Consider the following 25,427-nt stretch of genomic DNA (forward strand, 5'->3'; position numbering starts at 1 on the left):
CTGAAATTAAAATGTAGTCAGAAATAAATTATGAAACCCTTTTACATCTTCCCTAAATCAGAACTTGTCACAATGACCACATAGGACTTTGATAATTTACATATTAAATGGTTTGTTCTGCCAACACCTGGAAAAGCACATCCACAGGGTACAGTAAATACTTCACATCATCACAATGTCCTGCAAAGCCATGCCAACGGGTGGATGGGCAGCCTAGAGTCAAGCATGAATGACTTGCAAAATAAAGGAGCATGGCAATGTTATGAACAAGTCCCAGGAAAAAACCAAAATAAATAAAAACAAGTAACCAAAACTGGCAAGGAGGAAACGGCCATGAATGAGAAAAACAAATTATTTCGCTACCCAAGACCTTACTTGCTGGTATAGTTGGGGCCTGAGCGCGGAGTTCTCAATCATAGTGTGAACCAAGGTGATTAACGGTTCATTCTCTGTCATCTACGTCAAATCAGGAGGAGCACACAGCAAACATCAGATTTCAAAGACGACATTGTAAATATAAGCTCTACTATTCACTAGTTTGTATTCCCCTTCCCCAAACTGCCATCTAGTGGTCTTTACATTTTGCTGTATGGGCCCTGTGGGCTATAATTTCTAACAGCAAACATTATAAGAACCATGAACAAACACTTTTCCAAAAAAAGCATAAGGTAGAGGTAGGTGCAAGTGTCTGATAACCTCTGATATTTCAGCCACACTGCATGCAGCAGTTACAACCTAGATAGCGCATACATTATTGCTTATTATGTTTTTAAAAGCAATCTAAGAACAAATATTTACACCAGCTCTATCGCTGGTATCAGTGGTTGTGCCTGAATAATGTATGCGCATTTGCTAAGCTAAAATTCTAGAAAGGAAAGTAGATGCCACTTTTAAGAATTATTTGCCACGAGCCAAATGTACTAAATAACTTCCCACAGACACTGGTGCACTTCATTAAGAAGGGATTGTAGAAGCTAGTACAGTAGCTGGCATGAATGGCCATATGGTCTTTATCTGCTGTCATTTCTACACTTCCCAAATGCAAACAGCCCAAATTTTGGGTTTTCATACAGAATAACTATTTTTCAAAACATCCCCAAAGTTTTTGTTTTAATAGCCAAACATGAAATATTCAGAACCATTTATCCAGGTGGCACTGGCTGCTGACTGCAGAAGCATTTTCTTTCCCCGTTTTCTCCTTAATTTCTCAGCATGGACAATGCATAAGGAGAAATTAGGGCTTACCTGCTAATTTTCTTTCCTTTAGGCTATCCAGACTGGTTCAGACACTACACGGGTTATGCACGTCTACCAGCAGATGGAGACTGAGAATACCTAAACTTTGAGTAGTATAAGAATCTTGTGCAGTTGCCAGGCAGCCAGTATGAGAGTCTCAAAGCAAAGAGACCACGGAAACATTAAAACCCTATCAGCCCTTCGCCAGACACCAAGCCCAAAGGGACTAGGTTGTGCTAAGCATTTTTTTTTAAACAACTACAGCAACCATGATTATCCCCCCCCCCAAAAAAAAAAAAAACAAGCCCCCTCCCACTATATACACAACCAGACTTCTTCAACTACCACTCCACAGGTGCACAACATACTGACAACAAACTGTTACACTGACACGCTAGCCTTCCACGCACCTACAATCTACCACACATCAGGAACTAAGGGAGGGCTTTGGACTGGCCATAAGAACATTAGAATAGCCATACTGGGTCAGACTTAACTTAATGCTGGTAGCTGCTTTAACTTTAATTAAACAGTAATGGACCCACCAAAGTAGCCTTTTACATTTTGTGATAAGTATGAGGCTGTCCTATCTGGGGTAGGCTACTAGAGGGCGCTAGGAGAATAGGTGGCGGATGCTAGGACTGGGGAGAGCCCTGGGATGTCCACAGGTGTGGGAGGTTATGGGCTGGGTCCTGTGTTGCTAATTAACCACTTTATACCCCACCTGAGTTGTGAGCGGAAGGGAAGTGAGCTGGCAGCAGAAGAAGAGAGAGCCCCTGGAAGATCCTGGCTAAACCCTATGGACTTGTGGTGGACTGTGTGCTCAAGGAAGAAAAACAGGCTGGGGTAAGAAGTCCCTAAGCATTAGTGTTGGACTGTGTAGCCTCAGTACTTAGAGGAACTGTGTGTTCAAAGAAAGGACTGTGAGTCTAAAGAAAGAAAGGACAGGGTGTCCAAGGAAGGAAGGACTGGGTGTCCAAAGAAGAAGTAGGGCTGTATGTCCCAGTACTGAGAAGCAGGCTGAAAAGCCTGGGGTTAGAAGTCCCCAAAGTATTGAGGTTAACGCTGAGCCCAGGAATCTGTGTGGGGAGGCTCAGTGTGAAGATATATAAATGTATAAAGTATTTAAGCTAGAAGAACTGTGCCCAGGGGCTGGAATAAAGAATTGCCTGAATATGCTGTTGGTAAGACCTGTTTAATTTTGCCGCTGGAGAACCAGGTCACCCTGAGCGTGAAAGGATAACATGCTAATCTGCATATAATTTGCATACTGAGAACCAGCTCACCATGAGTGAGAAAGGGGCCCAGGAGCTTGAGGTTGGATTGCTCAGGATGCTGGGAAGAGACTGTTTAGAGTCCTGTTCAGAGGCCACAGGCCAGTGAGGCCTGTTGCAGAGTGGGAGCAGAAGCCTCATCTTCACAATTTATAGTTGACAAAAAATATAAAAGGTTTCTAAAGTGTATAATAAAGGCTTTGACCAATGACGAGTGAGCTGTGTCTCGGTGTGAAACAAGTCACTGCTGAGGTCATATTGATATTCCCACCATTTATGATTAATATCTGGTGTTGGGTTTTTATCGGTATTTCGATACATTACACCCACTGTGGATTTACAGACCATTCAAATTGATTTATTGATCTGTTAATGACGCATAAACATATGCAAGGAAGACTAGACTGCTGCTCAATAGATATCCTGCTCTGGAAGCAAACTATTCTCTGCCTATAAGGCAGCCACTCTCCGAGTAGGATGAGCTTTCAGCCCCAAAGAAACTTGTTGGCCCCTGAGAAGGTAGGCCAAAGAAATAGTTTCTTTCAACCATTTTGTCAATGTTACTTTAGAAGCTACCACTCTCTTCTTGCGACCTCCGAATAAGACAAATAAATGATCTGAACAGCTAATCTTCTCTGTCATCTGCAAATAACCTAACAAAACCCACCGTACATCAAGGTGGGCTATCTGATGTTGCTCTTTGTCCCCGGAAGGGTCCCCATGAACCGGATGAGAAAGAGAATGATTCACATGAAAAGACACCACTTTAGGCAGAAAAGAAGAAACCATCTGCAACACCACCTTTTCTGCATAAAGCAACAAAAAAGGCTCCCTGCAAGATAATGCTTGGAGCTCCGACCATCTACTAGCAGACGTAATGGTCACCAAAAATACCGCCTTCAAGGTAAGATCTTTCAGTATATGAGAAGACAATGGCTCAAATGGCACCGCCATCAGAGAAGACAAACCCAGATTCAAATCCCATAGTGGAGCTAACAGTTGGCAAGGAGGCCGAAGAAGCTTGCCCCCCTCCCTCCCGAAAGAAATCACACAACATCCAGTAAGGAAGCCAAAGGTCTGACCTGAACTGGATGCCAAAAACAAGCCAACGCTGCCACCTGCAACTTCAAGGAGGTCAAGGCCAGGCCCTTCTCGAAGCCAGCCTGGAGAAACTCCAAAATCTGGGGCAAGGATGCACACAGAGGCAAATATGCCCTATTCTGACATTAATCCTCAAAGACCTGCCAAACGTGGACATACACCAAGGACATACATTTCTTATGAGACTGCAACATGGTGGCTATCACTGCTAGAGCGAATACCTTTTTTCAAAGATGCCCCCTCTCAAGAGCCAAGCCATAAGACAGAACGGAGGCGGATCCGGCATGCTGACTGGACCCTGAAGCAATAACCGCTCCGTATCCTGAAGGCATAAGGGATCTGCCACCAACAGATTGATTGGTCCACCTCTGGTAAAACTCTCTGAGCCTTCCCCCCCCCCCCCCCACCTTCATTTGGATCCCATCCCTGACCAGAGGGGAAGGATGAAAATTGACAGCCTGCACCATGAAAGGCTCGAGTCCCCTGAAAGAACCATCCCCTTTGGGAACCCCCAGGGTGGCCAGGCCTGTAGCGCTGCACCTCCTGAAAACTGGCCATGAGCTGAAGACTCTCTGCCCAGGCCCAGACTCACTCACTAAACACTGGAAGAAGCCACCATAGCGGCGATTCCTGCCAAAACCTGCTCCAACACAGAAGTTTATGGGGACAAGGTCGATGCACTCTCTCCTGCCGCGCGCTTCTTTGAAGCGGTTCCTGCCAAACTAGACTGCCCAGGTTCCCTAAACTACTTTTACAAAGTACCCGACCCCTCAACTCTCTTCCTGCCACAGGACTTACAGCAATGGGACCGCTCAGCGCTTACCTCTGGACTGCACAAGCCGCAGAACCTGCTAAAACGGGCCTTCCTGGAGCCACACATGTGGAGGACCAACTTGCAGCAGAAAACTGCATGAGCACCTGAAAACAGGAGCCGGCTCAGATCGGAGCTCAATCCCTCAACCAAAGCACACACTTTCAGTCTCATTTTTGAAAGAGAAGGACGCCCATCTTTCGACAAAAATCGGAAGATGGGCGTCCTTCTCACAGGGTCGTCCAAATCGGTATAATCGAAAGCAGATTTTGGACGTAACCAACTGCTTTCAGTCGCAGGGATGGCCAAAGTTCAAGGGGGCGTATCGGAGGCATAGCGAAGGTGGGACTTGGGCGTGCCTAACACATGGACGTCCTCGACCCATAATGGAAAAAAAAAAGGTGTCCCTGACTAGCACTTTGACAACTTTACCTGGTCGTGCTTTTCTTACGACCAAGGCACAAAAAGGTGCCTGAAATGACCAGATGACCACCGGATAGAATCGGGGATGACCTCCCCTTACTCCTCCAGTGGCCACTAACCCCCTCCCACCCTCAAAAAATATCTTTAAAAATATTTTTGCCAGCCTCTATGCCAGCCTCAGATGTCATACTCAGGTCCGTGACAGCAGTATGCAGGTCCCTGGAGCAGTTTTAGTGGGTGCAGTGCACTTCAGACAGGCGGACTCAGGCCCACCCCACCTCCACCTGCTACGTTTGTGGAGGAAACAGCAAGCCCTCCAAAACCCACCAGAAACCCACTGTACCCACATCTAGGTGCTCCCCTTCACCCGTAAGGGTTATGGTAGTGGTGTACAGTTGTGGGTAGTGGGTTTTGGAGGGGTTTTGGGGGGCTCAGCCCACAAGGTAAGGGAGCTATGTTCCTGGGAGCAATTTATGAAGTCCACTGCAGTGCTCCTTAGGGTGCCCGGTTGGTGTCCTGGCATGTCAGGGGGACCAGTGCACTACAAATGCTGGCTCCTTCCAAGACCAAAGGGCTTGCATTTGGTCGTTTCTGAGATGGACGTCCTTGGTTTCCATTATCGCCGAAAATCAGAAATGACCAAGTCTAGGGATGACCATCTCTAGGGATGACCTAAATTTCAAGATTTGGATGTCCCTGACTGTATTATCGAAACGAAAGATGGACGTCCATCTTGTTTCAATAATATGGGTTTCTCCACCCCTTCATCGGGACGTTTTGTGAGGACGACCTCAACCAAACTTAGACGTCCCTTTCGATTATGCCCCTCCAGGTTTCCTTTTTTTAAAATTTCCAATTGTGCCTTTACAATGGTGCTGCTGCAATAAAAGAGCACTCAAGGCTCACTCGACCAATGCACAGCCAAGGCAAACCAGGAAGCCTGACAAGGGGGAGGGATCTGGCCCCATGGTTATGGCATCCCTAGCATCATATGTGATCCCTGTGGACCAGAAATCCACTTCTAGCAGGCAACACTGAAGAACAACCAATTCTTTTTTAATGATATTATCCCTGAAAGGATCAAAATGTCCACAAGGCTGTCAGTCCACAGTGGGGCATACTAGAACCAGACTGTCTATAATCTGTTGCAGACTGAGAACAATACTGGCTGCCTGGCAACTGCACAGACAGGAGGATTATTCTACTCAAAGTTTAGATGTTCTTAGTCTCCATCTGCTGGTAGGTGTGCATAACACAAGCGCAATATCTGCACCGGTCTGGAACAGCCGACAAGGAACTATCGGTTGTGTTTAAAGTGGGTCAGACCTCGGAGAAGGCTGGGATTAGGAACAAGGTGCTACAGGACAGTGGTGCCAGTCAGCTGCTAGCTTCAGTTTTGCGTTCAGAGTTGAACATTGTTCAAATAAAGGGCAATTCTATAACTGGGCACCTAACAAAAGATGCCCGGTGTGCAGCTCTGTTGCAGAATAAAAGCACTTAGATGCATGAGAGGTGCCAATAGTTGGCAGTTACACGTTTAAGCGCTTGGCATGTGGTATCAAAGTCAATTAGTGCGTGACAGCGAGGGGGTGTGCACACAAACGTGTCAAATAATGCGCGCCACATGGAGTACAATCAGCTACTGACCAGTCATAATAGATGCATCTAAATTTGCACTGGTATCCTACAATAGCTTAGGTGCTCCCTTAAGCCATTGTAGAATTGGTGCTAAATGTTCCCCATTGTGGCAGCTACACCTTGATGCCAAGTTATAGAACTGCCCCATTTACGTTACGTCAGCAAGGTTCAGGCTTCCAGCACATCGATGGGCTGAAAATTCACATGAATTAGCCGTCTTCTCTTCAGACTCTCCCTTCGGCTCAATATTTACTTTAATTCATAAGGTCTATAGACGGCTCTGTGTAATATTCAAAGAATGTCTTCAATCCATTTTTAACATAATCAAACTTATGAACTGTTGGAACAGTAATTAGATGGAAATCAACTCCATTCTCCTCAATAACGAGGCAACAGTCGGAATCCGCAGCACAGATGGTATTCCCACATTTCTTACAGAAGCTGACAGTTTAATGAAAGAAAGCTCGACTCATCCATCAGAGACAAAGGGGGTAAAGCAACATTTTAAACGCTGAGGGGTGTTTAGAAAATTGCCTACACTACATGTGCAGAAATGTACAAGCTTAGCACACTTTCACCCAGAATAAACACAAGCGTCCCTGAGGATAGAAGTGCAATGTTAGTCTCACTCACACACACAAGGATTAACTCAGGCTGCAAATACTGCAACGGGACATGTTTATCCACTCCTCCAAGTGCAACTTTCTTCAAACCAGTCACCTTACTTTCTTACCCATCTATATGTTACAACTTTGCCTTACCCTCCACTACCAATTCTAATGTTCTAGTGTCCCAAACACTGGAACGCACTACTTCGCCACCTTAAAACACAAGTGGACCATGCTCTTTTCAAGACATACCTCTTTGCTAAGACTTACTCCCCAACTTACTCTGTTGATTGATGCATCCCTTGTCCCTTACCCTGCCTAGCTCACGCTGTTAGATTCTCCTCTCCTATTTGCTTCTTCTATACTTGCCTAAGTTTTAACTTTGTACTTTTTCTTAATTCTCTGTAAGCCACATTGCGCCTACGTGAGTTGGAAAATGTGGGCTATAAGTAACCCATAAATAAATAAATAAATATTGTGTTGTCATTGCAAGCAGTATACCATGCCATACTTTGTATTGTTGTTCGAATATTTTTACTGCTCTAATTGCCTCCTGCTCATGTTTGATCTATTCTTACACCGCCTTGAGTGAATTCCTTCAAAAAGGCGGTAAATAAAACCTAATAATAAATGTATACAAGTATGTTATAAAATACATGCAGAAGTGTGTAAATATGGTTGAGAGCTTTGTCTGAGTCTCAGTCTGCCGGCACTTCCTGGGAGGGATAACTAATGTGCATTTCTATCCCACAAGGTAGGTTCCGAGATTTCTATGTAACTTTGTGAGTCTAAGTGCTTTGGAAATGAGCCCCCACCATGTAATAAAATTACTCTCAAAAGTCTGAATTACCAGTGAATTCTCTGAGCTACACTGGCCCAGCTGGATGCTTAAACCTCAAGGACTTATTACATGGCTCCAATGTTCCACTCCTTCAAGCGATTTTGTACAACTCTGGCCAGACTGATGCATTCATGCTGTGATTAATAGTCAACTCCTTGTTAATTTGGCAGCATTAATGCCACATTTTCACTCATACACTCCCATCAAGAAAGCAATTAAAGAAATTAAATGTGCCAGGTAACCATTACACACCTAAAAAATAGTGATTACTAGCTTGTTTTTTTTTTGTTAATGTGCAACTTGCTGCTGGTTGAAACTTTAATTAGATGCATTTGCTTAGGGTGGAGTTCGCAGGGTTTACCCCATCTTTACCCCCCCCCCCCCCCCCTCAAAGCTCCCAGAAAACTCTGCACCCTGTCACATTACAGGTTCTTAGGACTTTGCTTTGGAACTGCACAATAATTGTTAAATTGACATTCAGTAGTTTAATAGTTGTAAGTTATCCTTTTATCACCCTGTTATGGGGGAAAGGGGGATGGATTGGCTTTCCGTGTTAGCATGTTCAACTAGATCAGCGAGTGAAGTGCAGCATGCTTTTCATATGTTAACACAGTGATAAGTTCTTCCATTAGGAAACTGGATTAGGAGTTAAAAAAAAAAAACCAACCCTCTCCGAACCAAATATGAATCATAAAACATCTCCACTTTGGAGCAGCGCAGGACTTTTGATCATCAGCACCTAACAGCACTCTAAAAACAGCGCTGGAAAAAGCACGGGGCTTTACTGCACCTATGATAATCCTCTCGCACTTGTTTGACAAGTCTGGGCTGTCAAAAGCCCAGACCTGTCAAACACAGGGGCTGAAGGTCCATGGGACCCCCAGACCCCCCTGTAATGCAAGACCCTGGTGACCTAGTGCCCCCTCCCGAATCCCCACACCCCACCCCAAGCCAGCGACACAGGGGCTGGAGGTCCGGCAGACCTGCAGTCTCCCCGACCCCCGTTCACGAGGGGGTTGGAGATCCAGTGGATCTCCTGCTCCCCTAACCGCCCTCGTCGTACCCCAACAAAAAATGCCCTGGTGGCCCAGTGTGGGCTGCGAACACAAGCCCCCCACAGCCTGGTGGTATAGTGGCCCCCTTCCCTGCCTCCCCCTGTACTTGAGTGGCAGAGGAAGGAGTAGCACATGCATGCTGAACAGGGCTCACCATTCCTCCTCCAATGTTCTGCAAACCCTAACACTAGCTCTGAGTTGGCGCAGGGTTTGCCGCAGGTAGAGCACCAATGCTTGGCGTGCTGCCTGCTGATCACTGGGGAGGAACAATAAAATACCTGTTTAGCATGCATTTGTATGTCTCTTGCAGTCACAGCCCTCGGGCACGTTGTTTCACGTGCACGGGGGCTCTGATCGTGGGGCGGTAGCAAGCGCGGGCGCTAGAATGACGCTAAACAGCATCTAGCGCTCATGTTTGCTTCTGATCATTGGCCTGTCGATTCAGTGTGCACCGCACTACTGGCTGGTAAATTAAAACCCATGTAGAATATGTCAGCTTTTCTGAACCTTTGCATCAAGGTTCAATTGATTCCAAGTCAAAACATACTATTTTTGACAAAGGAAGAGACTCCGTGTTATAGAATAAGGATAAATGGTTCAGACAGGGTTAAAATTTCTGCTTATTTGTCAGTTTTCAGCTCCTACCTCTGACTTCTAATGATGACAAGCAAAGTATTTAGTGCATGATCTAAATCTTCAGGTGCAATGATCTTAAGATTAAAAAACCTTTATATTCTGGCATCCCCCACCTTCCCATCCTACTCGGTGTCTTAACAAATGCTCCCTTGTGACACCAGTACAGAATGCAGCGCAGTTAACATACTGGTGGGCTTTACTATGGAAAAACTGCCAACTGCTTCTTAACAAGAAGGGTTAACCGTCTTCCTTCACCTGGTATCGTAGCTTGGTTAAATTTTTTTTTTTGTGAACCTAGAAGAAAACCTGGCTGCATTTCACAGCTACTGATCAGTAGGAAAATGGAATTTGTCTGTGTGTTCTATAAATCAGTTTGGTGACACATTGCGCTCTGAATAATAAACACTGTTGTACACGTTTTCCATACTACACTTTCTCTAAATGCCATTCCTCAAGTTGAATTAGACCATCAAATTGATGGATCGTTGTACAGACCCAGCTGGAAACCTACTGTACAGGGGTTTGATGAAAGCACGAATTCACATTTCTTAGCTCTCACCTGGTCTTTGTTCCAGGATGTTAAATGCCGGAGTGGGATGAAATATCTTTCCTGGAAATGGCCTGATTTGCTGGAGCACCAGGGGCATGTGACGTGGTGGGAGTCAGGACTGCAAAGTGTATGTACCTGGATTTGCCACCGATCCCTTTTCTTCAAAGAATCATGATGGGAGGAATTTCATTGTGTGCCTTGCCTAAACCATCCCAGACAGATGTGTGTCTATCCTGCTTTCAACAGCTGTCAATAAACTCTGTGGGTAATTAGCTATCATTACAGTTAAAAATTTCTCCGAAGTGCTCTGCTTCCTTTCCTAAGTATCAGGCCATTCACATCCAACGACACTGAGTGCACTGGAGACCAATCAGCTTTGCAAATACAATAACATATGGAAAACTGGCAACAAGCAGCATCATTGCATTCATAAAGTTTTATGTGCATTATTTATTTACACAATTTTGCAAACACCAATTTTCTTTGTGAAGTAATTCACAGTTATACAAAACTGCAAATGAGCCCTAAATGATATAAACCAGCTAATTAGCAATTTTGGGATAGCAAAAATCGCATGAAGAAAAATTGCACAAAGTAGCGATTTGTCACAAAGCACTACTACCCTTCAAGAAAGTGTGATTAGACATGATTTCACATGGACTTTAACCAAAAACTATACCAGCCTCTAGGTGTGAACAAGTAATGTAACACATTTCAACACAAACTTTATCCCGAATCGACTACTGCAACAAACTGTTTGCAGTTGCAAGGAACAAAGCCTTTAAAAACTCCAAACAGCACAAAACAACGCAGCAAGGCTAATTCACAGAGCCATAAAAATACCAAAAAGCTACCCCTCTACTACACACTCAATACTGGCTACCTATAAAAGCCAGAATAAACTCACCACACTCGTAATTCTCCATCCTACAGGGAACGGCACAAGACTACATATACAACCTCATTGACCTAGCACTGAAAAATGCACTGATGGGCGCCAGGAACTCTGTACTCCTCCACTTTCCCAACTGCAGAGGAATAACTTACAAATCCATTTTCAGTATAGGCTTCCCCTTCCTGGCCGCTAAACTATGGAACGCATTTCCAGCTGATGTAAGATGGTCACCAGCCTACCTATCCTTACAAAAATGACTGAAGGCTCACCTCTATACCAATTTATGACAGAGAATGGCTAACTTATCAGATCCAAATCTACACTCCGTCTCTTGCTTAACATGCTTCCACACGTCTCTCTCTCTTCTTATGCACATCTTCTCATAATATTAAGTAGAAACAATCCCTCTTATCACTCTGTAAGCCACACTGAACAACCAGGTTGTATAATGTGGGATATAAATGCTAATAAATTGAAATTGAAAACTGAATTAAATTTCAGCTTAAATTTGGCCTTGTAGATTATGAATATAGTTTAGCTGCTTTTCAGGACCCTACATCACTCAGACTGAACAACTGTAGCAAGATCAAACATTGATATCCTCTAGACTACACATTGGACTATCCCTGGTATGTGCAAGAGTATTTTAGACAGCGCAGAACACATCAGCTGGGGGCTTCATTATAGGTATCACATTCTCCTTGTTTTAATTGGCTCTCTATAAAATACTGAGATTAACTTTCAGAGCTCTAAACGGGACTACTCCTGTTTACCCAGGGGAGCATATGCTATGCCGAGGGGCCATTTTACTAAGGTGCCCCTAAAAGTGGCCTGTGCTGGTGTAGGCGCATGTTTTGGACACACGCTGGTCCATTTCCTCAGCATGCTTGGAAAAAAGGCATTTTTTTTTGTGCCGGAAAATGGACGTGCGGCAAAATTAAAACCAGCATGCGTTCATTTTCGGCCTGAGATCTTACTGCCAACCATTGACTTAGCTCTAACTGGGCGGTAAGGGTTCAACGCATGTAAACTGCTGACTACCACCAGGTAAGTGCCACACGGTAGAAAATATTTTCTACCACATGCTTTGGGAACACCAAGAATGGAATTACCGCCTGGGGCATGTGGTAGCCAAGTGGCAGTGCTAATTTGACAAGTGCTGGACGCACATAGGCGCCTACATGCCTTAGTAAAAGGGCCCCATAGTAAATAATTTTTTGGAGCCTCCAACTTTATTTTAGAAGAAAGAAAACCCATGAAGGGTTGTTGCAGGGCTTGTCCTTCCTAGGCATATTTTCTACCTTTGATAACTCTACCTCTAGTTCAGAAAGTGATAACGACTTGGCCCTTCCTAGGCATCTTTTCTACCTTTGATAACGCTACCTCTAGTTCAGAAAGAAATAACGGCTTGGCCCTTCCTAGGCATCTTTTCTACCTTAAATAACTCTACCTCTAGTTCAGAAAGGTGATAACGACTTGGCCCTTCCTAGGCATATTTTCTACCTTTGATAACTCTACCTCTAGTTCAGAAAGTGATAACGGCTTGGCCCTTCCTAGGCATCTTTTCTACCTTTGATAACTCTACCTCTAGTTCAGAAAGGTGATAACAACTTGGCCCTTCCTAGGCATATTTTCTACCTTTGATAACACTACCTCTAGTTCAGAAAGTGATAACGGCTTGGCCCTTCCTAGGCATCTTTTCTACCTTTGATAACTCTACCTCTAGTTCAGAAAGGTGATAACGACTTGGCCCTTCCTAGGCATATTTTCTACCTTTACTAACTGTACCTCTAGTTCAGAAAGGTGATAACGACTTGGCCCTTCCTAGGCATATTTTCTACCTTTGATAACGCTACCTCTAGTTCAGAAAGTGATAACGGCTTGGCCCTTCCTAGGCATCTTTTCTACCTTTGATAACTCTACCTCTAGTTCAGAAAGGTGATAACGACTTGGCCCTTCCTAGGCATATTTTCTACCTTTGATAACTCTACCTCTAGTTCAGAAAGGTGATAACGACTTGGCCCTTCCTAGGCATATTTTCTACCTTTACTAACTCTACCTCTAGTTCAGAAAGGTGATAACGACTTGGCCCTTCCTAGGCATATTTTCTACCTTTGATAACTCTACCTCTAGTTCAGAAAGGTGATAACGACTTGGCCCTTCCTAGGCATATTTTCTACCTTTGATAACTCTACCTCTATTTCAGAAAGGTGATAACGACTTGGCCCTTCCTAGGCATATTTTCTACCTTTACTAACTCTACCTCTAGTTCAGAAAGTGATAATGGCTTGGCTATTTCCAATTACTTTTTCAATTTTAAAGTTTACTTACATTTTTGTATGATAATTGTGTGTCTTGATTATTTTCTGTGAGATTTATCCCTGTATCTGCATTATTTTAATTGAGAGATTTATTCCTTGCATTAAACAAGTATTGGCTATTTTGATTTGTTGGTATTTTCTGTTAAATATGCCAGAAATTGAAATTACTATAGATTAGCCTCTATTAATTTGCCTGTTTTCTGGTTTTGCTTATTTTTAGGGAGTTAATATGAGGATGTAGCCCACACATTGGAATGTCTGTGTTATGTTTTTGGTAATTTTTCTTTTTCTTTATTTTTGACTTTATTTATGGTTTTATGTGCCATCTATATTATTCTATTTAACGTTTATCTGTTACTGTGTGTTTTATATTATTATATACAACGTTTATCTCTTGTTGCTGTGGGTTTTGAAACAAGAACATACAAAATTGATGACATAAAATACTTCATTGCCATCTCATCTCTGCTAATATATAGCATAAGACCATACTACGGTAGCTGTTCTGGGTCAAGCCGAAAGGTCCATCTAATCTCGCGTTTCCAACAATGGCCAGTCCAGGTCACAAGTCCCTGTCAGAAACCCAAAACTTAGAAGGAAAGCAAATAGAGGAAAACTGCTATACACCCTTCCACATGTATAAAGGGAAAGGGAAATGGGACTTGATATACCACCTTTGAGGTTTTTGCAACTACATTCAAAGCGGTTTACATATATTCAGTACTTATTTTGTACCAGGGGCAATGGAGGGTTAAGTGACTTGCCCAGAGTCACAGGGAGCTGCAGTGGGAATTGAACCCAGTTCCCCAGGATCAAAGTCCACTGCACTAACCACTAGGCTACTCCTCCACTCATTCCACCAATAAGAGCCAACCTCATCAGTGGTGTCACAATGGCTTGATTGTCCATACTTGGCTCACTTCTGATATTGTGATGTCATAAGGGAAAGGGAAATGGGACTTGATATACCGCTTTTCTGAGGTTTTTGCAACTACATTCAAAGTGGTTTACATATATTCAGGTACTTATTTTGTACCAGGGGCAATGGAGGGTTAAGTGACTTGCCCAGAGTCACAAGGAGCTGCAGTGGGAATCGAACTCAGTTTCCCAGGATCAAAGTCCGCTGCACTAACCACTAGGCTACTCTTCCACTCCCAATACTCATTGCCAATAGCTTTAAAATCAAGTGAAACAAAAGACACAACAGCATCAGATGTTAACAGACAAAAAGCTGTAAGTACTGTTATAGCACACAGCTATTTCAGATCAAAGTTTATAATATAGCATCAATCATATCAAAAGACAAAAATAGCGACCACTTATCTTATACTGTGCCCCATGTACATCATGCTAGCAATTTGGAAAAATTGTGTATGCCATCCGACGCCCACACTGCTCAAGCAATGGCGTTTTGGTCAGAGACTTGCTTCCAAGTTAATGCAAGTAGTCACATATACAATCAAAGTTGCTAACGAGCAACATACTGGTGAAAAAACGCACTCTTCATAGAATTTTCCAGATTGCTAGCATGATGTACATGGGGCACAGTATAAGATAAGTGGTCGCTACTTTTGTCTTTTATATTGTTTCACTTGATTTTAAAGCTATTGGCAATGAGTGTTTTTCAATGTTTAAGATCTGTTATGGTATACATTTCTCCCTATAACGATTAGAATCCCAAAACTTAGCAAGATCCTATGCAACTGACCCCCAGAGAAAAGCAGAGATAACGGTTTACGGCCTTTTCCTCCAGGAATTTGTCCAAACCTTTTTTTTTAAACTCAGCTATGCTAACCGCATCTATCACATCCTCCAGCAATGAATTCCAGAACTTAATTCTGCATTTCTTGGAAAAATATTTTCTCTGAATTGTTTTAAAGTAGGCAACATCAATTTACTTCAATTTGGACGTACAGTTTAAGATGTTGATATGCTGTACAATGAGCATTTGATAAAGAGGAAATAATACATCCTGGTCATATATTCGATTTTCTTTGTGCCCGAAGGCAGCTGCCAAATTCATATCATTGTCATCTCAAAAGAACAGAAAGGTGAGTAGGGGCAGTAAGATGTAGAATCCATTCTCATCTCCACAGGGCACATGCTAGTCAGCACTATCAGCTTAAGAGCTGAAGAACTCTCTTGTTCAATATCACCAAGAGTCTCTTCCTCAGCAGATTGATTTCACCAAGCACGAAAACAGCCAGTGGCGTTCAATTTTTACAGTCTATTCCATTTCAAAAACCGCACTTTCAATTTTGTATTAGTTACAAAGCACCACAGGAAACACGTGAAAGTAAAAAATAGTCATCTGCACATAATACTTTTTCATTATAAATACATTCTCCCACAAAAAAACCCCCATAACAAAACAAAATCTAATGCTTACATGCAACCTGGCAGAGACTAACATACAGTGAATGGAAGACTCTACAAACAAACAATTATCTGCAGTCAAATATTTGCACAACACCTGAAAAAGGTTTCTGGAATGGGCCATCCCTTTAAGTACAACCCTAAAACAAGATGCAGGTATCAAAGGCACACAAAAAGAAATGTTAGAATCATGAAAACAACAAAACGAAGGCAAGAAAAGAGATCTTGAAATCCCACCTGATGGTCCAGATAAATGAGGTTCCTTTGAAGACGACGTGAGAGAATGGCGTTCTGAGAGGCAGCATGGAGGGGAGAGGACACAAGGTGCAGAATTCAGACAGATAAAACGGAAGTACAGCTCACCAGCAATCATGCATTCTCTTCTGTACTGAGCTGGTCTTTTTTTTTAAGCACACAACGCAAGCACTGTTCACAGTTAATGCAAGCAAATTATAAAGGATCAGCAAGGCAAGCCAGGGGACATTACGTACTGGAGAAAGCATAGAAATGACAAGTCATCAGCTTTAAGCTGTAAAGCTAATGGCAGGTTTACTAGACAAGCAATCTTATAATAAAAATACACATGAAACAAAGCCAAAATGCAGATGAGAATCTTCCTAAACATTACACATATCACTAAAAACCCTTTGAAAATAGTTTTTTTTTAAATCAAATAAACCTCACTCAGTGCATGTGGAACACTAGAAAAGAAAAGAAACTAAGTTTTATCATTAAGGATCAACATAATCAGGTCTGAGGTACTGATGGGCATTCTTTACATATAAAGAGCAGAAGCACATATGATAAAATTTCAGATTATTCGCTTTCAAAACTTCAAGTTTTAATCATAACGACAGCAAAACTCATCAGGCCACCTACCATCCCTCACTCACTTTTGCTTCGTCTAACACTTTGCTGGGTGACATCACCAGCAAAGCATCATGGGAACTGAAAATTCTGGGAAACTCAGATGACCTCCTCCTTCCCTTTTATTCTGTTTTATTTTATAAGTAATGATCAAAAAGGCGTCAGCAAATGGTCAAACGTTTCCAAGACCTTAAAGTAAGGGCTAACTTGTGCGTATTTTAAATACATCCTTAAAGATTATTTCAAGAGTGGATCTCAGTAGCAATATTAGACATTTTCTTTCCTTAAAAAAGAATGCTTTAATATTTCAACCAAGGATTCTGGGAAACAGCTCCCCAGCACTGACTCTGTTGATCCTTAATTCATGGATTTGTTAGATCTTGGTTTTGCTAATTATTTTTCAAATTCGTTTCTATATGCAATTTGTGAAGGATGCAATTCTTGTTTGGATATCATCGATACACAGGGCCGCCGAGGGGGGGCAGGGGGGACAAAATTCCTCAGGCCTCCAAGGGGGGCCTAGCGCTGGGGTCACCTGCCTGCCTCCTCGGCTCCGGCCACCTGCATTCGAAGCGGCAGTCACAGATCGCCTCCCTTCGGGCCTTCCCTCCCTGTGTCCCGTCCTCACGGAAACCGGAAGTTACATCAGACGTGGGCGGGACACAGGGAGGGAAGGCCAGAAGACAGGCAATCTGTGACTGCCGCTTCGAATGCAGGGGGCCCGGAGCAGTGAAGGCAGGCAGGTGAGACCGCGGACTGCAGTGGCAGAGGGTGCGGGGGGGGGGGGGGGGGGCGCGGAGGCGGGGCGGCCTTGCACCGGGCCCGGCCTAGTCTCTCGGCGGCCCTGCCGATACATTATGCAAGATCAGTTTCTGTTGAGAGTTCAAAGGGTTTAGCGCAGTAAATCATAAATGATCTAATCTCTACAATATCTATCAGGGAACACAGGTTCTGGCTGCTACAACACAGCTCTGGACTAGGTGAGCGAGATTGCACATGCAGACCACATCAAGGCATAGCTGACCTGTGGGCTGCAGGCCTCAACCTTTAGCTGCATGAGCTGGGCTAGTGTGTGCTCCCGGATACTGCTCAGCTCAGCCTGCTGCCGTCTCAGCTTGATGAGAAGCAGCGTTAACTCCTCTGGCTGGAGGAAAGGCCACACAGGAAACCAAAGAGTGGAAAATAAGACACATTCATTTTCTAAATACCAACCTCTTACCAATAGGGCTTGGGGCACATTTTCAAGAGTGATGAGGTTTTGGATGATTTTTCCCAATCATAGCCTAATGCATGCAGAAAAGGTGACCCCGTGCAGGATTAATTTAATTTAATCCCAACATTTCTAGTCTGCATCTGTCCTTCAAAGTTCTAGGTGGACTATAAATTATAGAAATCAGTCAACATGGTAACAAAACACAAGTCAATCACAGTTAACATAATCATAACAATTCAAATCATAAAATAGCAATACATAATTACAAATATTAAAAACTAAAACATAAATTAACACGTTGAAAAAGATTTCCATTTCAAGAAGACTTTCCTTCTTCCACAGAATTAGAATGTACCTAATTATGCCTTATTGAAGAGAAATTTCTGAAACAGGAATGTCTTTACCAATTTTCTAAAGGTCATAGAAAATTAGTTTCCTGTCTGATATCAAAATCCTTTACTGCCCTAAAGGACACTGACCTTTCTGATGGACTCAATTAAAAAAAAAAAAGGCTGAGGAAAACAAAGCCAGCAGAGCAGCTCATAAATATAAATTAGTATCAGATTTAAGTACACACAGATCTCAACCCAGCCAATCAGAATAAATATTTTGGGGTTTATATGAGCATTAACTGGTGAAGCTGAGATCTGCTTTCAGCCTCTCCCTCACCTAGCCGGGTTTTCAATATAACCTTAATGAATATGCATTATTTTTGTGTGCATTACCTCCAGTGTGTTGAAATGTATCTCATATGTACTAGAGAGTGACCTGGGGATGGGAACCCGCAGTAACTGCAGGGATGGGGGCAAACTTTGTCCCCATGTCATTTTCTACTTTGAAGCCTGTTAATGAACTGGACTGTTATTTATGTTTGAGTAATAAAGACAATGATATTTTGATTTCTTTTGGGAAAAACAAGCAAACATTTTGGCCACAACTAGCAAAATTTGCATGAGGGATCCTGTACATCCTGCTACCAGCACTTCTTCTAAGAAGACATCTTCTATTGCAGGAGGGACTGTGGAAGACAGGAGAGCTGGACTGAATCCCGAGACTGTTGATGACTTCTTATTCATCCACAGATTAAAATATCATAACAGTGCAAGGGCATACAGAATGGGTTGTAGTCTGTATCCCTGGACATTTTAACAGAGTGGATTAGGATGCCTTGGGGAAGTAGAAGCCAGCTATTGTTGGGGCTGGAAAGGTAGAGAGTGGGAGGGTTATTATAGTTGCTCATTCAGCTCAGTTCTTCAATGGACTCTTCCTGGATATCAAGTTTTGGAATATCCAGCACTACCGATTAGGTTGTAAAAATCAGAATTTACACATTCAAAACTCCGAGTGATGCCTCTCTTTACTGGAATATGTTCCTTTGTAAAATTACTACTACTATTTAGCATTTATATAGCGCTACAAGGCATACGCAGCGCTGCACAAACATAGAAGAAAGACAGTCCCTGCTCAAAGAGCTTACAATCTAATAGACAAAATGGATGTTGACCCTGTATTTGCTACAAACTACCCGTGTTTTTCCACATCCTTACATGTATTTTACAAAAAGCTCCATGTATGACTGGGCCATCACTTTACTTTCCCATATGACCTATGCTAAATCGGCTTTCAAACTGCTAACTACCCAGAAAACCCATATGCTTCTTTCAACACTGTGAAATGAAATATGCCATCAACAATGAAATAGAGTACGATGGCAGATGATAACCATTAGGCCCATCCAATGGAATAATCTTCCCCTCCTTTTGCAATACCACTCCCTCTTCACCCAATCTCTGATGGGTACCTCATACTTACATAGCCTTTCACACCCTATCTAATAGGCTGAATTTACTCAATGAAGATGGGCTACAAACAGAACACTAACACTGGGAACCTATCCTCATACATCCACTAACCTTTCTATTTTTCTTACATTACTTCTGACTCTACCATTTTTCTCTTCCGCAAGGTCAGGATGTGGCAGTGAAATTCTATTATTTTAAACTACTAAAAAAGGCCCATTTCTGACACAAATGACACGGGCGCTAGCAAGGTTTTCCTCGGAGTGTGTATGTTTGAGAGAGTGTGTGTGAGAGTGACTGTGTGAGAGACAGTGAATGTGCGAGTGTGTGTGAGTGACAGAGAAAGAGAGAGAGTGTGGGTGCGAGCGTCTCTGTGAGAGAGAGAGTGTGTAAGAAAGATAGAGTGTGAGAATATGTGTGTGATACACAGACTCTCTGTGAGACCGAGAGTGTATGAGATCGAGAGAGTGTTTGAGAGTGACTGTGTGACACAAAGAGAGTGAATGTGATACAGTGTGAGACAGAGTGTGTGAGAGATAGTGTCTTTCTCTCTCTCACTCTCACACACTGACTGTGTGAGAGAGAGAGAGAGAGGGAGGGAGGTATCTCTGTCACACACACACTCTCTCTCTCTCACACACACTCTCTCTTTGGTCTCAGGACCCCCTCCCCCCTTCCCTCTCTGGTCTCAGGACCCCTTCCCTCTCAGGTGTCTGGACCCCCTCCACTGGTCTCAGGACCCCCCTCCCCTCTGGTCTCAGGACCCCCCTCCCCTCTGGTCTCAGGACCCGCTCCACTCCCCCTCTCAGGACCCCCTCCCCCTCTCTGGTCTCAGGACCCCCTCCCAATGTCTCCCCTCTTTCTTTCTGCATCCTTCCATCCAGTGTCTCCTTTTTTTTCCCGTACCCTTCCATCCAGCGCCTTCCCTCTTTCTCTCCCCATCCTTCCACCCATCTACCCTCTCTCCTGATCCTTCCATCTAATGTCTCTCTCCCCCTGCTTCTATCCAGTATCTCTCTATCTCTCTACCCTATTCTGTTCAGTGTCCCTTCTCTCTCCACATCCTTCCAGTCTCTCCCCTTTCTCTCTGCATCCATTCATCCATCTCCCCCTTTCTCTCCCCATCCTTCCATCGTCTTTCTCTCCCCATCCTTCCATCTGTTTTCCCTCTTTCTCTCCCCATCCTTCCATCCGTCTACCCCCCTCTCCCGATTCTTCCATCCCGTGTCTCTCTCTCTATCCCCATCTTTCCATCCAGGCCCGCCCACCCAACACAGACCTGCCAAGTCTCCCATGAAACACGCGGCGCCAGCTCCCATTTCCGGCCACTGCTGCTTCTCCTGTTGAGCAGCAGCGGCCGCTACAAAAACAAAAAGAGTTAATTAAAGCACCAAAAATGTTTTTAAAAAGCAAGCGTGGCACCGCAGGCAGCCATCAGGCGTTGGCTGTCGGCTCTGCAGCCGCTCCTCTCGCCTCTCACGTCGCTGCGCTCCTCCGGGGTTATTAGTGTTTATTGGTTAAAACCTACAAGCAGAAACTGTGACCCCAGCACACACTAAGGGGCTCATTTTCAAATACACCTCCACGTGATAATCCAAGTCTTAGTGTAACACTGAACGATGGGCTCTCATTTTGCAGTTCCAGAGCACCATCGCTATCATCACATTTACTTTACAATCTTATTTTCTTATGACCTCCCATCAGCCATTGCTAACACATCTTTTCGCAAGTGTCACTGAATTTAATTATGACACTGACCATAGAGAAGACACTTTCTGCACGATGGCACTTCCTTGTGGCTTGCTCTAAACCATAAAACCAGTGCGAGAAAACTAGGAAACACTCACCGTTTTGCCTTGAAGACTCTGGGGACTGATGGGCTGTAAAGTCAATCCTGCTGGCATCGACCTTCTGTCAGGCACAAAGGCATGCTAAGGGGAAATAAAACACCCATCAAATTCACATTCGAACAGAGAACTAAGAGGGTCTTTTATTAAGCTGCCATAGAAATCAGCTGGTGGTGAACGCCGAGACCTGCCCACAGGAATATAACGGGCGTCTTGGCGCTAACCGCCAGCTGATTCTACTGCGGATTAGTAAAAGAGCCCCATAGCTTTTAAAAATCACTTAAAAGGAGCTTGAAAGTGTGCAAATGCAGGAGGACAAGAAAAGATTTGTGACTAGTTGAACAGCATATTGAAGATAGCTAGATGGGATTGTGGATCAGGCGGTGGCTGGTCAACCGCAAAATATTTCTGTCTAAACAATTTCAAGAGATAAAATGTAAGTACAGAAATCAAATTAGGTGAGATTTGAATTTAATAGATCAATTCTGGTAACTCAACCTTTTTAGAACAAAAGGAATGACTGCATCGTGTAACCCCCTACTTGTGTTATTTTCCTGTTTCTTCTTTCCTAGCTGGGAATCGCAATCCCCCAGCATTCCACAGGCTGGAAGGAAACTCTTCCAGCACATGAAACTAGTCAGTACCACTCAAGAGCTAGCAGAGGTCACGCCTCCGGCAGCAAGAACCCCACCTTCCACCCAGGGAGGCTCCACGGTATGTCCACATCCTGCTGGTCTCCTGGGCTAAAGCTCATGGCTTTTATCGTAACACAATTTTGTTCACACTGGGAAACTGCACGGTCATGCTGATGCGTGTGAGAGGTGTAATACACACACATACACATCCCTCTGGTGTGCAAAAGCTTAGGCACTCCTCATGAAATTGTGCATTTTAGTGAATGCCTAAGTGATCTGAAGTTTGACACAATCTCTAAATCACCACTGAATTTTATGCAGTCATGAGGCCATGGGAAGAATACACAGAAAATGTAATGGAACCAGAGCTTTGGCAATTTTAAATACTGCATTTCACAAATATTTTCAGTTTGTTTCCAATATTTTTAGTTAATTTTTCACTTTATTTATCGCAAGTAGTCTATGGAGCTTTGAGCATTTCTAATTGACATTACGTAATGTTGCAGCCCACTTGGGATACTTCCGACAATCATGTGGTCCTCTGTGTATAAGAATATAAGAACAGCCAAACTGGGTCAGACCAAGGGTCCATCTAGCCCAGTATCCTGTTTCCAACAGTGGCCAATCCAGGTCACAAGAACCTGGCAGAAACCCAAATAGTAGCAGGATTCCATGCTAGCAATCCCAGGGCAAGCAGTTGCTTCCCCATGTCTATCTCAATAGCAGACTATGGACTTTTCCTCCAGGAACTTGTATAAAGGTTGCCCACTCCTGTTCTAAATGGTTATGGATCAAAACTTCAAAAAAAAAAAAAAAAAAAAACTAGTTTGCAGCCATTGAGAAGAATTGCAAATCACATCAATATTCAAAAACTAAAAAAAGAAACCTCAAAGGTCTAGGAGATACTTTTCTTTTAATAGTGTTATAATCCTATATGAAGATGCAAATTTTATCACAGGTTTCCACTAAACATGGAGAAAAAAAAAGGAACAGTAAAAAACCCTCCTAATAATGGAGAAAAATAAGTGTTCCAAAAAAGCCCTTTGAACTGGTACAATATGATTGCAAAACTTCACAATGCCAAAATATGTAGAGGAACTGGTCCAAAAACTTATCTTAAAAATATCAGCTTTCATTCCAAGGTGCAGCCCAACTCAAGGGGGACACCACCTCGGACAGGTTCCACAGAAATCCAAGAGAACCCCTTGTTTCACAGAGGTAAGTATTTCACACGGAACTTTCACCATACTGGTCTATAGCAGCAGGGTTTAAAGCAATTTCATTTAATTGCAACAAAAGCTCCGGAGGATCCTGCCATGTCAACGGATACATAAGCAAAGCATCTTACACAATCTGACGAATGTTATCTATATCATTTCGTGTCCTTCTGATTTACTATATGTAGGTCAAACATCTCGACAGTTTAAAACAAGGATCATTGTTGCTCAGTGGGTGCAAACTAATTTTTTTTTGTAGTTTTGATTATGAATAGTTTACTTCTCATTTCTTTTTTTCTGAGACGGTTAAACATGACATCTTTCAGCAATTTTTAATGTAAAATTACTATCTGATGATTTTAACAGATTGAAAATAATAATTAAGGAGTATGACAAGTTGAAAACTGTAGAACCTTTCCAGCTGTCTCATTACGGTTTTTTAGGCTCCAAAATTTGAATGACTCATTTAGCCTTCAATTACTCCGCTGAAACCAATTCCGTACTAGAATAAATACACTGAGGCTTCTGAGCTCTCAGATTGTGACTTCTGTCTACTTTCAACAAGCCTTGGGCTACTCCAAGTAGGCTCTGTCAGGGTTTTGAAATGAGAATAGTTTACTCTTATAAAGCGGGGAGTGGGGGGGCTACTAAAATATCTTAACACTTCTAACTAGCAATTTCAACTGTCAGAAACGGAAGTTACCTTGACTTCAACAGTTTCATGTAAGATCGGAAAATCTTCTCAAAACAACTGCTGGAAATCTGATCCGATGTCTACAACTGAACCTACAAATCACCGCAAATGAGCTGTGCAAAAATTCAGCTGACCCTGGATGCACTGTCCACAGTATAGTGTGGCTTACACAGTAACGATCTGCATGGGACAGTTGTCAGAAGGAAACCTTTTGTATTGCTTCCTTACAAAAATCATGGTGTAAAGTATTCAAGAGAAAACCTTGATAAGCCTGAAATTTATTGCGGAAAAAGTGCTTTTGAGTGATGAAATGAAAAATCAAACTGTTCAGCCACAACCATACAAGAAACATCTGGAGAAAAAGGATGAACCATTTCACGAAAACCTTGTCAATATTAAGCATAGGGATGAATATATTATTCTGTGAGGTTATGTGGCAGTCAGTATTAACTGTGTTCCATTTAGAGTCTGTATCAGCTTCTGTTCACTTAGAGATTTCTTAAAAGGGTACCTAAGTTTTGTAAACGATTATACAGAGTTTAAAAAGGGGTTGGACGGTTTCCTAAAGGACAAGTCCATAAACCGCTACTAAACGGACTTGGAAAAATCCAAAATCCCAGGAATAACATGTATAGAATGTTTGTACGTTTGGGAAGCTTGCCAGGTGCCCTTGGCCTGGATTGGCCGCTGTCGTGGACAAGATGCTGGGCTCGATGGACCCTTGGTCTTTTCCCAGTATGGCATTACTTATGTACTTATGTACTTATACGAAGCACCATGATTCAGAGTAGTAACATCGCCACTGCACAATTCTGGAAAACATGCTTTCGCTAAACGCTTGGCAATATCATACCTTGGTGAGATGAGGTCTCTGCCTTCGGTCAATGGTGACATCTCGCAGCACCGGTGAGGACACTTCTGACCTGTACGCCCGATGAGGGGAGTAACCTTGGAAGGCAGCTATAGAGCCATGGGACGGTGACGTGGGAATGGGGTGCAGTACCTGATCTGAGATGTTAATCATAGTTTTAGGGCTGTTCAGGGAACTGTGCCTACTAAGGGTGGTCTGCTTGTGGTAGAACTGCCGTTGCTGCCACTCGTAGAGCTGCCACATGGTGTCATCGCGCACCGACCTCCGCTTCTCGTCCACTGCAGTGCTCAAAGGAGCAATGTTCCTTTCATACGTGGAGCCTGTTGTGCTGCAGAGGCTGTCTGGCCTTGGCTTCAGATTCCGAGGCAGGGTTCGGTAGCCTTCTGGGTAGCGGGGAATTATTTGCGCTCGGTGGCTGGGCATGTTTCTGGGTAACGTCTGATATGCTGTGACACTACAAGAAAAAGGGAAGGGAATTGTGTTACGTATTTCTAATACTACATATTAATTGTATACCTT

The 25,427-nt window shown here is 43.3% G+C and overlaps 1 protein-coding gene across 4 annotated transcripts in view; it reads right to left on the reverse strand.

Moving 5' to 3' along the window:
* Window positions 1–25,427, reverse strand: part of PLEKHA5 (pleckstrin homology domain containing A5) — a 278,604-nt gene that overhangs the window by 47,795 nt on the left and 205,382 nt on the right. For 2 of the 4 annotated variants that reach the window (XM_030214049.1, XM_030214051.1), the window contains exons 11-12: window positions 24,891–25,362; window positions 21,492–21,575 (exon numbers count right to left, since the gene is read on the reverse strand). In XM_030214049.1, coding sequence (XP_030069909.1) covers window positions 21,492–21,575; window positions 24,891–25,362 — 556 coding nt within the window. Of the gene's footprint in view, window positions 1–16,002; window positions 16,057–17,656; window positions 17,777–21,491; window positions 21,576–24,890; window positions 25,363–25,427 lie in introns of all 4 variants that reach the window. The other 2 variants (XM_030214050.1, XM_030214048.1) reach the window with 2 other exon arrangements.

The sequence above is a fragment of the Microcaecilia unicolor genome, chromosome 9 (assembly GCF_901765095.1).
Source record: "Microcaecilia unicolor chromosome 9, aMicUni1.1, whole genome shotgun sequence".
Classification (NCBI taxonomy): Eukaryota; Metazoa; Chordata; class Amphibia; order Gymnophiona; family Siphonopidae; genus Microcaecilia; species Microcaecilia unicolor.